Consider the following 16103-nt stretch of genomic DNA (forward strand, 5'->3'; position numbering starts at 1 on the left):
CCAAAAATAAATAAATGTTGAAAAAAAAAATTAAAAAAAAAAAAATACTAGCACCAGATTTGTATGAGGTGATATCTCATTTTGATTTTGATTTCTATTTCCCTGATGATTAGTCGTGTTAAGCAGTTTTTCATGTGTCTGTTGCCATTTGTATGTTTTCTTTGGAGAAATGTCTGTTCTTGTCTTCTGCCCATTTTTTAATTGAATTATTTGTTTATGTGATTTGGAGATTAACTCATTATCAGATGTATCATTTACTAATATCGTCTCCATTCAGTACAGTGTCTTGGTTTTGTCGATTGTTTCCTTTGCTGTGTAGAGGGTTTTTTTTTTTAATTTCTATGTAGTCCTGATAGTTTAACTTTTTTGCTTTTGCTTTTCTTGCTTCAGGAGACATACCTAGAAAAATGCTGCTATGTCCAATGTCAGAGAAATTACTACCTGTGCTCTCTTCCAGGATTTTTACGGTTTCAAGTCTCATATTTAGGTCTTTATTCCATTTTGAGTTTATTTTTGTGTGTGGTATAAGAAATTCATTATTTTGCATATAGCTGTCCAGTTTTCTCAACCATTTGTTAAAGAGACTGTCTTTTTCTCTGTGTGTATTCATGCTTCCTTTGTTATGGATTAATTGATCATATAATCATGAGTTTATTTCTGGGCTCTCTATTCTGTTCCATTGATCTTGTGTCTGTTCATGTTCTAGTACCATACTGTTTTGAGTACTGCAGTATATCCTTTTTTTTTTTTTAAGAGTTATATGAGAGAGAGCATGTGCATGTGAGCAGGGAGGGGCAAAGAGAGGGAGAGAGAATCCCAAGCAGGCTGCATCCTGTCAGCCCCATAGAGCCTGACTCAGGCCTTGATCCCACATCCCTGGGATCATGACCTGAACCAAAGTCAAGAGTCGGATGCCTAACCAGCTAAGCCACCCCATTGTATCTTGAAATCTGGGATTGCAGTACCTCCAGTTTTGTTCTTTATCCAGATTACTTTATGTGGCACTTTTTGTTTTGATAGAATATATGTACTTTATAAGAAGTATTTATAGTAACTTTATATGAATCATTATTCTTGCATTTTCCCCTCTGTAAGTGCCAGCACATCAGACCCACCAACAGCCAATATCAAGCCAACTCCTGTTGTGTCTACTCCAAGTAAAGTGACAGCTGCAGCTATGGCTGGGAATAAGTCAACACCCAGGGCTAGTATCCGCCCAATGGTCACACCTGCAACTGTTACAAATCCTACTACAACCCCAACAGCTACAGTGATGCCCACTACACAAGTGGAATCACAGGAAGGTAAGTAAAATAATAAATCTGATCAGACTGACTACTCATTTAGATTTATTATGAGAAGATAATAGTAAGTTCAAGGATAAATAAGGCTTCCACTAAAGCTAAAGACAAACATATAGTAAAAGTGGGCAGTTAATATTTTCAAGTGTGTGCCTCCCAGGATACTTGTTAATGCAGTGAATTTCCTTCCTCCTTCCTTCCCTTTCTTTCTGCTTTGTTTTTTTGGTTGTTGTTATTGTTTTTAAGCTGAAGGAGGAGGAAAATAACACACCTATAAGTACATAGCATGTTTTTCTAAGGCCAACATATTTACTTCTAATGGCTTAGGAAGATGATATGAAAGCCACCTTGGAAAGCATACTAAACCACTGGTTCAACGCAGACACCACTCTTTCACTGAAACTGTCTGACCATTTCAGTATTTTCACTGTGTTCCCATGGCTAGTTTCTTACTCATTACTAATAATAAAACTGTGTAATTTGTTTTTGAGCTTCTTAATTTATCTTATTTGGTTATGATTTAAATAAAATCATAGATGCAAAGAGTTTCAGAGACTTATTTAATTCAACCACCAAACTGCACACTACCATGTCAGTCACATAGGCAACACAAAAATGCAGAATACATTAATTACCTTTACTCACACTGTTTTTGCCTAGTGAGTGGTGAGAGATACATACACAAATAACTGTAAAATGTTACCTGTAACATAGTAGGGAGGGAAAAATCTAAGTTTGCTAAGAATAGGAAACTTCATATATTAAATATTATAATTATTTTTCAGCGATGCAGTCAGAAGGGCCTGTGGAACATGTTCCAGTGTTTGGAAGTGCAAGTGGTTCTGTTCGTTCTACTAGTCCTAATGTCCAGCCTTCGATCCCTCAACCCATTTTAACCGTTCAGCAACAAACGCAGGCTACAGCTTTTGTGCAACCCACCCAGCAGAGTCATCCTCAGATAGAGCCTGCAAATCAAGAGCTGTCCCCCAACATAGTAGAAGTTGTACAGAGTTCTCCAGTTGAGCGGCCTTCTACTTCCACAGCAGTATTTGGCACTGGTAAGCTTAATTTCATTTATTTTGTTTTAATTTTTAATTTTTTTTTGATAAGGTTAATTTTAAAAGCAAGTTAAAGTAGACCTGTGCATTGTATTTTCTTGGATATGATACACATCTTGAGTATTCTTTGTACGTACTTGTTTTCTAAATGGGGTTAGGAAGGATGAATGGATTCCTAACACTTCATTTCATGTTTACTACTAGATCACTCATTTTTGTCATTAAGATCTTTCTTCTCTTCCAGTTATTTTGACTGGTTTTAAAGGTGATACAACCCCATAACATTATATGTAATTTAATACAGGTCCTGAGAGGAAAAAAACATGTAGGAGACCATGTAAGGATTTTCAAATCTAAACAAACAGTGTAAATTTTTTTATCCAAGGAGTCTTGGATTTTATAGCGATAGAAGGCCCTATGTAAACTTTGTGAATAGCAGTTATACATCAGTACACCGTGAATCACATGCATTGCTGTAAAAATTGATGGGGTTTATTAACCACATTTAAGATTGATAGTATAAGACCATTGATTGAGAGCAGGTGTGTGGAGGAGAGTAAGAGGGAGAGGGAGAGAGAATCTTAAACAGAGTTTGGAGTGCAACTCTGGGCTCATCTCACAACCATGAGATCATGACCTGAACTGAAATCAAGAGTCAGACGCTTAGCCAACTGAGCCACACAGGCACCCCAAGTTACTCTTTGCTTACACATATATTAGTAGGAATGAATTACGTTGAACTGTTCAGTTACGTGTTTACTATATCTTTCTTCAGTTAAACGACCAAAATGTTTCAAAAACTAACTTTGTTTCATTGAGTTTGTTATCCTCTAATTCAAGATTTTAATTCTGTAATTTCAAAGTTTCGGCTACCCCAAGTTCTTCTTTGCCTAAACGGACACGTGAAGAGGAAGAGGATAGCACCATAGAAGCATCAGACCAAGTCTCTGATGATACCGTGGAAATGCCTCTTCCAAAGAAGTTGAAAAGTGTTACCCCTGTAGGAACTGAGGTAAGTCTTTCAGTCACATTATTAGGTGCATGGACCTGTTGGAGCCAAAATCCATTACTTGGAAAACTCTCGTTGAACTTACTGCAAAGCTTCAACTGACAGCTCAGGTATTGTTGCTTTGCCAACACTTGTTTATAATTCTTGGCATATGTTTTGACTGAATTATTTCCCATTTCAATTAAAAAAAGACAGTTATAAAAACTTAAGTTGTATTCCATTTCAATGGAATGAATGGTTATTTTTTCTAATCAAAGAATAAGGAGTTTATCGTCTCATGGACATTTTAAACTGTTACCTGCCATCTTTTTCTCAGATTAACCAAAACTGTGTTCCTTTATTTTCTTTTGTTGAAGCTAAAATTCTAATGAATTAAGTTTTACCATGAAACGTTAAAACTACTAAATTAATTTCATTAGCATGTATTTAACTAGTGTTTATAAACTTGTTTATACTGAAGAGAACTGTGGTTGGTTATATCATATAAATGTAAGAGCATTTCTGTTGTATGTATGTAATGTAAGAGCAGTTTCATAAAATTATAGATTTAAGTTTTTATTTTGGGAAAACTAGCTGAGCAGGTGACTCTTCATCTAGTAAATTGATCTGGTTAACACACTTTGTATTATTATTCAGGAAGAAGTGATGGCAGAAGAAAGTACTGATGGAGAGGTAGAGACTCAAGTATACAACCAAGATTCTCAAGATTCCATTGGAGAAGTAAGTAAAACATTTAAAGTAATAAATTGTTGCATTTCATGAATGAAATCAGCTTTGACAAATTGTAACATTACTTGGACTTTTTTTTTTAACTTGATGCTTTTATATTTAATGAAATAACATTAGAATTACCATTGCAATTTCTGTTTTGTTTTACTCCTGGTTAGTATACTGCCTTATAAACTTTGTTAAAGAGATGTTTTTATTATACTTAACACACAATTTTTGCAGGCTAAGAGTTGTCATGAGTAAAGATTATACACTCTTAACTATTTGGAAAGATGAGTGCTGGTTGAGTCTTGGGTTAATCCATAGTGCCCATTTGGTGGTCCTTTATTGCTCTCCCCTCTATTGCTTCTCTTATGGGATTAAAACAACCGATGAAAGGAAATGCATTTGTATTTTTTTTCATTTTTTGAGCTGTAAATGAGGCTTCTCCAGAGGCAGGCTCACTAGTTCTTAGACTCTGAAGCTATAAACCATTATGTTCCATTCCTGACTACCACTGAGAAGTTGTGTGACTGTGGCAAGTCATTGATTGTAAGCCTTAAGGCCTTAAGCCTTTTCATCTGTTGGAATAATATAACATGATTTTTAGTATCATAAGTATTAAAAATACGTGGCAGATACTGTTTTAGGTACTATTGCTTTTCTTTCATCCCTCTGCCACAATAATTGAGAATTCGTAATATAGTAATATTAATAGTTTAACAACTGATAATTAATACAGTTCCTTACTGTGCATCCCAAGTGTTCTAAGAAATTAGCAGTTATTAGCCAATTTAATCCTCAACAGCCCTATTATATGATGCTCAGGTAAGTAACATACTCAACTTCTGATAGCACTGGAGCTGGGACTTAAACTTAGGCTGTCTAGTTTCTAGTTATACTCCTCAGCTTGAAATAGTATGTTCTGTCTGGATAAATTTTTAGGATCATTTATTCTAAAATTATCTATATAAAATTAAGGGATTGTTTCAAGCAGATCATAAGCAACCATAGATTGGAAGTGAATTTTGATTTCTTAGATGTATTAATTTTTAAGTTAATTTTCCCTATTTTCCTTAATTAAAGCAGAAAACTAAACCTTAAAAATGAGTGCATAGTACTCTAAATGACCTCCATTTCACGTGTCTTTCAGAGTGTCATATCTGAAAAGCATAATAATATTTTTGAAATAATACTTGAATTTCTAATTTCTTGCCAGACTTGGTCAAATTATACTAAAGTCTTCTGTACAAAGTTTTTTCTTGAGATTGGCAAAATTGCCTGTGACTCAGAAGTACCATTTGGCATTCCATTCCACTTTTAGCATTATCTACTGATGTGTAACAGTTCATTTTTCTGGTTTCCTGACATTGAAGCAGATGTTCTTTGTAAGCATTGCTTTTCTTGAAATAAGCCTGTAACTTTGAAGCACATTTTTAATTATACCATAAATTACTCATTTTTTCCCATTACAACAAATATAATCTTTGTGAAGGAATTCACAAGACATTGCTTTGGGCTTGTATAAAAAATAGATTTTGCTGAATGCTTAACCAAAAAGTAGTCATTTAATTTTTTATAGTAAATAACAAAAATAAAGCTTAAATTACAGTTGATTTCAGAGGCTAACAAAATAGAATTGTGAGGGTGAATTAAGCAAAGAATTATATTCACGTCTAATGTCTTTAACATGGTTTGAGAACAGTATACTGAGTTATTAGGGATAGAAGCACCTTTGTAAAAAGACCATAATAATAGAGGTACCTGGGTGCCTCATTCAGTTAAGCATCCGACTTTGGCTCCCATCATGATCTTGTGGATCATGAGTTCACGCCCTGCATCAGGCTCTGTGCTGACAGCTCAGAGCCTGGAGCCTGCTTCGGATTCTGTGCCTCCCTCTCTCTCTGCCCCTCCCCCACTCATTCTCTCCCTCTGTCTCTCTCTCTCTCTCTCTCAAAAATAAGTAAACAGTGTCTTAAAAAGGCAGCTGTTATTAAAAAAAAAGACAATAATAATAGCTTATTTTGTTTAGTGTGTTTTCCAGGCTATTTCTGGTTTGGGGAGTAAATTTTTTTTTTGATAATAATAAGTTGCAAGCCTGTGAATATTCTTTTTTTCTGACTTTGGTCTGCAACTACACTGTCAACTAACCACATTGGCTGTTGAACACTTGAAATAGAACTAGTCTGAATTGAGATAGACTGTGAGTATAAAAATCTACATTGGATAATAAAGGACTTAATTATAAATTTTAAAAGGTGGAATATCTACTTAAAAATTCTTAGTTTGATTACATATTGAAATAATATTTTGTATATATTAAGAATATAAACTGATTTCACTTGTTTTCATTTTTTAAATGACTACTGGAAAATTGAAAATTACATGTGTGAATCACATCGTGGATCACATTGTGTTTCTGTTGGACAACACTGATCTATACTATCATGCCGGTTTTCATACACATATATCTGTATATATGCATTTTTTTGTATTGGAGTATTACTCAATGGATTTATAATGCTTCCTCTACAAGAAGACGGTAAAGAAACCCAATTTATTTTCTTTAGCGTGTGTTTCAAATTAATTCTTCTTTTAATAAAAATCACATTTTATTTTATTTTTATTTACTTATTTTTTTAATGTTTATTTATTTTTGAGACAGTGACAGAGCATGAACGGGGGAGGATCAGAGAAAGAGGGAGACACAGAATCTGAAGCAGTCTTCAGGCTCTGAGCTGTCAGCCCAGAGCCTGACGCGGGGCTTGAACTCACGGACCGTGAGATCATGACTTGAGCCGAAGTCGGACACTTAACTGACTGAGCCACCCAGGCGCCCCTAAAAATCACGTTTTAAAAACAAAATGCTACTAGTCCACACGTGTTTTTTTGTCTTAGGTATACAGTATCTCACTGATAGTTTTAAGTATATTTTACTTTAAAAAAAATTGTTTTTCTTTGTATTTTTTTTTTTTCACTCTTATAAGGGAGTTACCCAGGGAGATTATACTCCAATGGAAGACAGTGAAGAAACCTCTCAGTCTCTACAAATAGACCTTGGACCCCTTCAGTCAGATCAGCAAACAACTTCATCCCAAGATGGTCAAGGCAAAGGAGATGATGTCATTGTAATTGACAGTGACGATGAAGAAGAGGATGATGATGAAAATGATGGAGAACATGAGGTAAATCATCCATTATTTTTAAACTGCTGGGTGAAATGCTCCGATCCTTAAAACTGCTAATTCATCAACCAGTAACATCTGCTTCCCTGTCAGTTTAAATAGGTTATTTTGCTTTTTTTATCCCAATAGTTCTGAAATTAACATTTTATAATGGAATTGAGCATAGAACAAGTGATGAAAAGTCCATCTTTTTTTTTAATTGCTAAGCCCTTTTAGGATTTGCTAAATTTGTTAAATTAATTGAACTTAGTTTTAAATATTACTGACAACTAACTGGATTCAGTTGTAAGCTCTATCATTTCTGGAGATAAAAAAAGGGTTTTTTTTTTCTTGTTACATAATTTTTTTCAAAAATAATGGAAGGTTTTTTTGTGTCTTTTGTGTGTTTTTGTTTTTTTGCTAATTGAAGCATAATTTAAGTGAAACTTTATTTTTTATTTTGGGAATTAATCCTTATTGATAACCATTCATTTGAGATTCTTTCATTAATCAAACAGTGGTTTTTAAAGGCTCATAGTGTAGTATAATTCCATCATGCTTTTTCTTCAGTGCCACTTTTTAAATTGAGAATCAAGTGGACCACCTAACACTTTGGACACCTCAGAGCTTTGATCTTTGAACTGGTCTCATGTCAACAGTTAGAATACAGAACTGATTATTACAGTACTCATTCCAGTAAACCTCACAGTTTTGCTATTTGCTGCCACTGACATAATTCCATATAACTCTCAGGACAACTCCTGTATCCTGATCAACGGTGTGTCACTGAAATTTTTTTTTTTTTAATGTGTATTTATTTTTGAGAGAGACAGAGACAGAATACAAGGGGGTTAGGGGAAGAGAGAGAGGGAGACACAGAATCGGAAGCAGGCACCAGGCTCTGAGCTGTCGGCATAGAGCCCGACGCGGGGCTCAAATTCATGAGCTGTGAGATCGTGACCTGAGCCGAAGTCGGTCGCTCAACCGACTGAGCCACCCAGGCGCCCCTATTGAAATTTTTAAACACGCCGTTAGGATGTGCAGAATATGTGTGCTACATCAAAGATCTTTGTTTTTCCTTGGGAATTTTTCTGCTAGGATTATGAAGAAGATGAGGAAGATGAGGATGATGATGAGGATGACACAGGGATGGGAGATGAGGGTGAAGATAGTAACGAAGGCACTGGTAGCGCAGATGGCAATGATGGATATGAAGCTGATGATGCTGAGGTAAGTGGCTAGAATTAAGAACTTGCTAGAAAAACTGTTTTCCAAGGGTATACAGAGGCCTGTGTTGTCAGAACACTGACACTTCTTAGACCTTTGGATTTGTTTGTTTGTTGTTATTGTGGTTTAGTTTGGTTATGATGTTTTTAAGGTAACTAATATATTTGCACTTATTCCTCATATTTTGTTTTTAGGGTGGTGATGGAACTGATCCAGGTACAGAAACAGAAGAAAGTATGGGTGGAGGTGAAAGTAATCAGAGAGCTGCTGATTCCCAGAACAGTGGTGAGACTTTTTTTAAGGAGACCTTTTTTAATTGAATATTTCTGGTAATATCTTCTAAACTAGGATAGCATTTGATTATCATGTAAGGAATAAAACTTGGTTAGTAAGTTAGCAAGCAAGAGATTAGCTTATTCTAGGTTTGTTATTCTCTCATGTAAAGTCTACTATATTTATCACTAAAGTCATTATACTGTCTTTGCTGCCACATCAGACTTTTGTAAGATTCAAACATTCCGAAGTCTGTAAAGTATTGTAAATGTAACGTGTTGCTGCTGTTTTTATTAAGTGGAAAAAGTTCAGTCAGGGGCCTCTAACAGTGGTAATAGCAGTTCACAGCCAGAAGAGGTCATCTAAATCAAGTTGCACATTTAGGATTTGTGGGTGTTGGAGCTTTGCAATGTTTACTGGTTTTCCCTTGAATAAAAGATACTGTGGTCATCGTAACATGCTTTTTGTTAAATGTTTGAGAGGATGAGTCCAGACCTCACTGAAATGTTGTAGGTATTAAAGGATTCTGGAAATCATAGAAAAATTTATTTTAGAACATTTTTAAATGTGTTTTAAAGAATTGGTGATCATCTGGTCTAATATCCTGGTTTTATAAATAATACTGAGCCAAAATCATAAAGGGTAATGTAATAAAGCCTTATATATGTGGACTATTGGGAAAACTGTGTCTGAATTTCTGTATAAACCTGCACATTTAAAAATGCAAGGTATGGGGCTTGTGGGTGGCTTGGTGGGTTAAATGTCCAACTCTTGACTTTGGCCCAGGTCATGATCTTGCAGTTTGTGAGTTCAAGCCCCACATTGTCTCTGTGCCGATAGTGCGGAGCCTGCTTGGGATTCACTCTTTCCCTCTCTTTCTGCCCTTCCCTACCTCTCTCTCCCTTACTTTCTCTCTCTCTTTCAAAATGAATAAATGAACTTAAAAAATAAATGCATGGTATGTGCTCATGTGAATTAAGATAAAGCAAGGGCATAGGCAACCTTTCAGCTTTTAAATTTTTTAGGAAAAAAAATAAACTAATGAATATTAAACCATATACTAAAACATATTACTTTTTAAGGGACATAAGGAGAGAGATTAATGATAATTTGGGGTCATAATTTACATTTTATAAAACATTTTGTAGATTTAAGAAACATGTGTCACATAGTTGGGATACAGGAAGAAATATGTTTTTCCCTTTTAAGTATTATCACTGAAAGTTAAGTCTTTTCAGGGCCAATGTTGGTAGCCATTTTTTTTCCAGATACAAAACATATAATAGATGTTCATTGAATACTTACTGGAGACTTTCTTTTTTACAGTCAAACAAAAATAGGCCTAGTGATCTGGATAAAATTAAGTTAGTGGATGTATTTGGTATGTTGCCAAAAAGTTACAAAAAGAATGCTTTTCCTGAGCAACTGTACTTAACATTAAATTGAACAATGCCAGGGTTAAGGATGCCAAACCTCCTGTATATTCAAGTATAACTTCTGACCCCCCCAAAATTTGACTACTAATGGCTAACTGTTGACCTAGAAGCCTTAGTGATATCATAAAACAATTAACATGTTTTTATATATTGTATCATATACTGTATTCTTTTAATAAAGTAAGCTAGAGAAAACATTATTAAGACAATCATGAGAAAATATAATTATTGTACTGCACTGTAAAAAATCTGCATATATGGACCTGTGCAGTTCAAACCCGTGTTGTTCAAGAGTCAACTATATTCTTAGAATGAGCTTATCAGTTTAGGTACCAATTAAGAATCTGAGAGGGGCACCTGGCTGGCTCAGGACATGCAGTCGGTAGAACATGCAGCTCTTGATCTCGGGGTTGTGAGTTTGAGCCCCACATTGGGCATAGAGATTACTTAAAAAAGAAGAGGAAAAAAAAAAGATCACATAGCTATTAAATGTTATAGCTTGAATCTGATTCCAGACCTCAGACTTTTAAAACTGCTAAATTCTGTGATAGCCTATTTACTTTCCCAGTGGGAAACAGCTTCTGTTGTTTTTACCACGTATGTAGAAGACCTAGACATCTGAAGATCAAGACATTGAAATTACAAGTTTAAGAAACCGAAAATACAGAAGTATTTTTTAGCTGGTTCCATTAACCAACCAGAGAAATAGACTCAGAGGGGTTAAGGGACTTGCCTAAGGCTGCACAGCTGATAATTGCACTCCCATTGTCCACACCTCACTGCTTTCCTTCTGAAAGTATTAGTGAGGTGAACATTCCTAGTGGCAAAATTTATACTTCTAAGGGATTGTCCAAGTTATTCTGTGATAAATTTAATAGTTCAAAATAAGCTTCTCTTTTCCTCTAGGTGAAGGCAATGCAGGTACTGCGGAGCCATCTTTTTCCCAGGACGTTTCTAGAGAACAACAGCCATCATCAGCATCTGAAAGACAGACTCCTCGAGCACCTCAGTCTCCGAGACGCCCTCCACACCCTCTGCCCCCACGCCTGACCATTCATGCTCCACCTCAAGAATTGGGACCACCAGTTCAGGTATTAAAAGTACTGGTCAATCTGAAAAATAAACTAAAAAATCTTGGCTTTATCTCTCCTCCTTTCTGTTAGATACAATTTTTTCCAGAAGTTAAATGAACTTTTTAACGTTTTAGCATATTTTTATAAAGTTTTTTGAACTGAAACTAATCTCTTACTTCTTTTCCTTAAAATATGGCAGTAATTTACTTCATAAGTGAAGCAAGTTTTAGAAAGGCAAGGCTTACTAAAAGTTGTGTATAAATTGAAATGGTTACAGTCATAACAAATAAAGGTCTGGTCACTTTTTCTAAAGGTTAAAAAAAGGAAAAGGGTTTCTGGGATTTTAATTAAAGTAAATTTTATTTTAGCAGCAGACCACCATGTATTTTGAAGGTTTCTTTTTCTATGGTGCGCATGTTTTTTCTTCAAAAGGAAATTGCTATTCTGCTTAACAGAACATTTTTTTCTCTTCTTTTGTTTCATTCATACATATTAATTTCCATTTTCCTAATTAATGATAGTGTTCATGACCCTTAGCATGTAGCACTCTTTGTAATAGGGTTGAACATCTCTTAATCAGAAACTCTTACAGAAACAGCAGGAAAACTACAAAGGCTCTTACTAATCTAACTTGACTCTTACGCTACATTATGGTGTACTGAAAACTGTCAGGTGTAGATTCTTCTAAAATACCACAGATGAAGATAACCTCATTAGGTAAAAATATAGCCTTAATGGATTGTGTATGGATCCTGCAATATATACCAAATCTACCAATTCAGAATTGCCTAAATTGGGCAACAGTTTATGTGAAGACCATATTGCTGTTTGAGCTACAAAGAATAATTAAGCTTTAAGATCCAAAGGCACATTCCCTAATGTCTTAAATTAAGGAAATAGTAAATTAGCTACATACAAATAAAATAGGATCAGAGATTGGTTTTAACTTTTTTTTTTTTCCAACGTTTATTTATTTTTGGGACAGAGAGAGACAGAGCATGAACGGGGGAGGGGCAGAGAGAGAGGGAGACACAGAATCGGAAACAGGCTCCAGGCTCTGAGCCATCAGCCCAGAGCCTGACGCGGGGCTCGAACTCACGGACCGCGAGATCGTGACCTGGCTGAAGTCGGACGCTTGACCGACTGCGCTACCCAGGCGCCCCCAGAGATTGGTTTTAAATATTGGTTAATATTTTGTCTTTTGGTTAATAAAGTATTTGTTGGTCAGTATTACAGTCTGTACATTTAAAAATTTATCGCTATTTAAAACTGATTTCTTTAGTGCAAATATAAGCAATTTTTCCTGAAAAGATACCCTGGTGGTTACATTATATACTAACATTTCAGTGCTGTTATGATCAGTGTAATAAGCTGTATCTATTGGTATTTGGTTCTTGTTTCATTGCCTGATTCCTTAAAACAAATGTAATTCCCTTCTTGACACAGAGAATTCAGATGACTCGGAGGCAGTCTGTAGGACGTGGGCTTCAGTTGACTCCGGGAATAGGTGGCATGGTAACTATCTACCCATTATGCGAAAGTGACTCATTTGTTCAGCACATACTTACGTAGTCCATACATGTGTTTCTGTCGTGCCTGTTGATTCCCATTTTCTGCCTTCATTTCAGCAGCAGCACTTTTTTGATGATGAGGACAGAACGGTTCCCAGTACTCCAACTCTTGTGGTACCACATCGCACTGATGGATTTGCTGAAGCAATTCAGTAAGTTAATGAACGAGAAACATATTTTGTAACTAATCATATTCTTCCTTTTTCCCTGTCAGTTTGTTTATATTTGAGTGATTCATTACTTATTGAGTCTTCTAATTGTGTCCTGAGCACTGGGGTAGGAGGGCTGAGGATGTAGTGTTGGGGAAAATGATATAAAGGTGAATGAAATATAGTTGCTTCCATTAGGAATTTGAAATTTAAAGGCATTATAACAGTGGTTAAGAACACAGCCTCTGGAGTCAGAATGCCTGGGTTTGAAACTTAGCTGTACTGCTTGCCAGCTGTGTCAGGTTATTTAGGTTCTCTATTCTATTCTCTATTCTCATTTTACTAATGGGCATAATACGGTAGTTAGTACCATAGAAGTGGGAATTAAATGAACTGATTTATACTAACATGGTTAGAATATTACCTGGTATGTAGTAAATGCCTTGCAGATGTTGATGAAGGTGTTGGTAATGGCAGTGATCGTGAAGGATGGCATTATTTCAAAAGCCAAGCATATGAGGAAACTAATTGTCGCCTATTCAGTCTAGGAGAATAAAAGGATAAGCAATAGGCTTTTTAATACAAAGAAGTTAGGGGAAATGAATATGAGACTTAATGGGGACAAGACTGAATTGAGTCTTGGAAAAGAATTACCTACCACTTTTGAGCATTTCCATGAATCTGTTTATTTAATCTTTATAGCTATGAGCCTAGACACCATTATTGTTGCTGTTTTACATTATAAGGAAGCACAGAGATATTAACAGACAGCAAGAAAATGGCAATTTATTATTTCGAACCAGTCATTCTGGCTCTAGGACCTGTGTTAACTTGAGCCCAACCACTTCTCTTAAAGGATAAAAAAGCTTTCCATGTGAAAGTACTCGTTTAATTGTAGCTAAAGTATTAGGTGCATAATAGGATGTACTTGAATACCAGAATGAAAAAGTTCCAGAGACTTGGGAAAATATATGCCCATATAATATATGCCCATCAAAACCTATTTTAAACTTGCTCAATTAACCATAACTCATCTTGGTTAACACACTTTTCCAAGCCAACTGATCAGTGTCTGCCCTTCCCTTCTGGAAGTCAGCCTATCAGAAAGAGACTCCTCCAGTAAGCTGGTTCTGAGTGACAGCCAGTTAGCAGATTCTTGCATAGGTCAGAATGCAAGCTTCTAATAATTTTATGAAGATAAGTTTAACAATCCACCTGAAAGAGAACATCCTTAACTAAAGCAATAGTGTTGACATGGAAAAGAAAATAGATTTAAGAGTAACACAGAGGAATAATCCATAAACATTAGTGGCTGGCTAGTGAAACAAGGTGGAAGGGTAGGGTGAGGCGTGGGCACAAGGGGAAGACAAGTTTCTAGCCATCTAACAGGGTCTAGACTTTTTCTAGACCTTGGGAGGCGTGTGATGAGCTCTTTCGGAGAGGAAGTGGGCTAGAGGTGACTTATCTATGACTCAACAGTGAAAAACCAAGACAAGACTTTGTCTCATGACTTCATTCTCTTTTTTTTGGTACTTCTCATTTTAGATTTGTGTTGTTTTCAGTGTATCTACGTGGAGATAGAGATCCAGTAGATTCAGGAAATGTGAGGCATAGTTCAGGAGAGCTGAAAGTTACTGATAAATTAAATATATATAAATCACATGTAATCTTACTACTAAATTCATTGACAACTGATATTTTGAAAATATTTTTGTAAGGATTTCTGTAATCAACTTTATTTCTAATCTGTTTTCTTCCTACTTTGTGCTTATTCTTCCTTCTATATTGTTTCCCATCATTGTGATTTAAACAAAGTAACTTTAAATTTTATCTTAAATTCATTTTTGTCTATTTAGCTCCCCACAGGTTGCTGGTGTTCCTAGATTCCGGTTTGGGCCACCTGAAGATATGCCACAGACAAGTTCAAGTCACTCTGATCTTGGCCAGCTTGCTTCTCAAGGAGGTAAATAGATAAATAAATGCTTAGATCTCCGGATTTGCACGTATTCAAGTAATAAGCTATTCTGATGTGATTTTTTTTAAGTGAGCAAATATAAACTTTTTTAAAAAATTGATATCTAAGTAATTCCTCTGCAGATTTTTGGGAAAAGCTGTATTTACTACTTGTTAAATGTTGCCTTACATATAAATCTTACCTTTCCAACAAAGTTCTCAGATCTTTGAGTATAAGGACTAGATTTTACATTTTTATTTCTTCTGGCTCCTATGTGTCATACATGTACTAACTATTTAGGAATATTTGTTGAACATAGGTACAATGAGCCATTTTAAAGTTGTTGGAGGGAATGCAGCCTGTTTTATGTTTAGTTTGGTACTTTACATTTCTAGTTAAAGATATAAAATTAATTAGATATTGTCTACTGACATTGAAAGTAAGAAAGATAAAATGTGTAAAATATGTGGCATAAAATGACCCCTAAGTTAAGTAATACTAGTTGGCTGTTAAACATGAATTATGCTTTTTGTGGAATTAATTACCTTTTATTCCTCAGTCGGCATCCATATAACCAACTATATTTGTGGTAAGCTGTATGGCATTTTGTAAGTGAATAAGGAAAGCATACTACTTTTATAAGCCCAAAATAAAGGATTAATCTACAACCCTCATATAAGCCATATACTGTATCTTTTATATAAATTCAAATCTTATATGATTTTTTATTTTGTAGGACAATTCCTAGGCTTGGAAGTCAGGTCTAGGCTTAAATTGGAATGCTACCACCTACTAGTTTTGCAACTTGGGGAAAGTTGATTAGCCTCCTTGAAATTCAGTTTCTTTAACAAAAAGGGGAAGAGTCATATCTTGTAGTTTTGGTGAGTAGATTCTAACATAGGACCTGATTTAGTTGGGTATTCCATAAAGTTAGCTTATATGAAATCACAGGACTAGCATCTTAGGTACTTTTTTAAAGGCTTCTGAGTGTCTGTGAACTTAAAGGATGTGTTTCAGTTACATTTACATTTTGAGAGACTGATTTTTGCCTGATGTGCGAAATAAGTGGGCTACAGCAAACTTGTGTGTCTCCACTGATTCATTTTTTTTCTTTCAGATACCTAGCATATTGACAGTTTTATGTTTTTTCAATCATTCATTAATATTTAGAATTGTCTTT

At 35.3% G+C, this 16103-nt stretch overlaps 1 protein-coding gene across 2 annotated transcripts in view; it reads left to right on the top strand.

Annotated features, from left to right (window-relative positions):
* The window catches only part of TPR (translocated promoter region, nuclear basket protein), a 65513-nt gene that overhangs the window by 43293 nt on the left and 6117 nt on the right, over positions 1-16103 (top strand). The window contains exons 37-47 of one of the 2 annotated variants that reach the window (XM_011291010.4): positions 1096-1304; positions 2087-2359; positions 3223-3371; positions 4005-4088; positions 7064-7261; positions 8339-8470; positions 8662-8752; positions 11083-11267; positions 12696-12764; positions 12878-12972; positions 14826-14932. In XM_011291010.4, the coding sequence (XP_011289312.2) occupies positions 1096-1304; positions 2087-2359; positions 3223-3371; positions 4005-4088; positions 7064-7261; positions 8339-8470; positions 8662-8752; positions 11083-11267; positions 12696-12764; positions 12878-12972; positions 14826-14932 (1592 nt within the window). The remainder of the gene's footprint in view (positions 1-1095; positions 1305-2086; positions 2360-3222; positions 3372-4004; positions 4089-7063; positions 7262-8338; positions 8471-8661; positions 8753-11082; positions 11268-12695; positions 12765-12877; positions 12973-14825; positions 14933-16103) is intronic. The other variant, XM_019821720.3, reaches the window with a different exon arrangement.

Source organism: Felis catus, chromosome F1, assembly GCF_018350175.1.
Source record: "Felis catus isolate Fca126 chromosome F1, F.catus_Fca126_mat1.0, whole genome shotgun sequence".
Lineage (NCBI taxonomy): Eukaryota > Metazoa > Chordata > Mammalia > Carnivora > Felidae > Felis > Felis catus.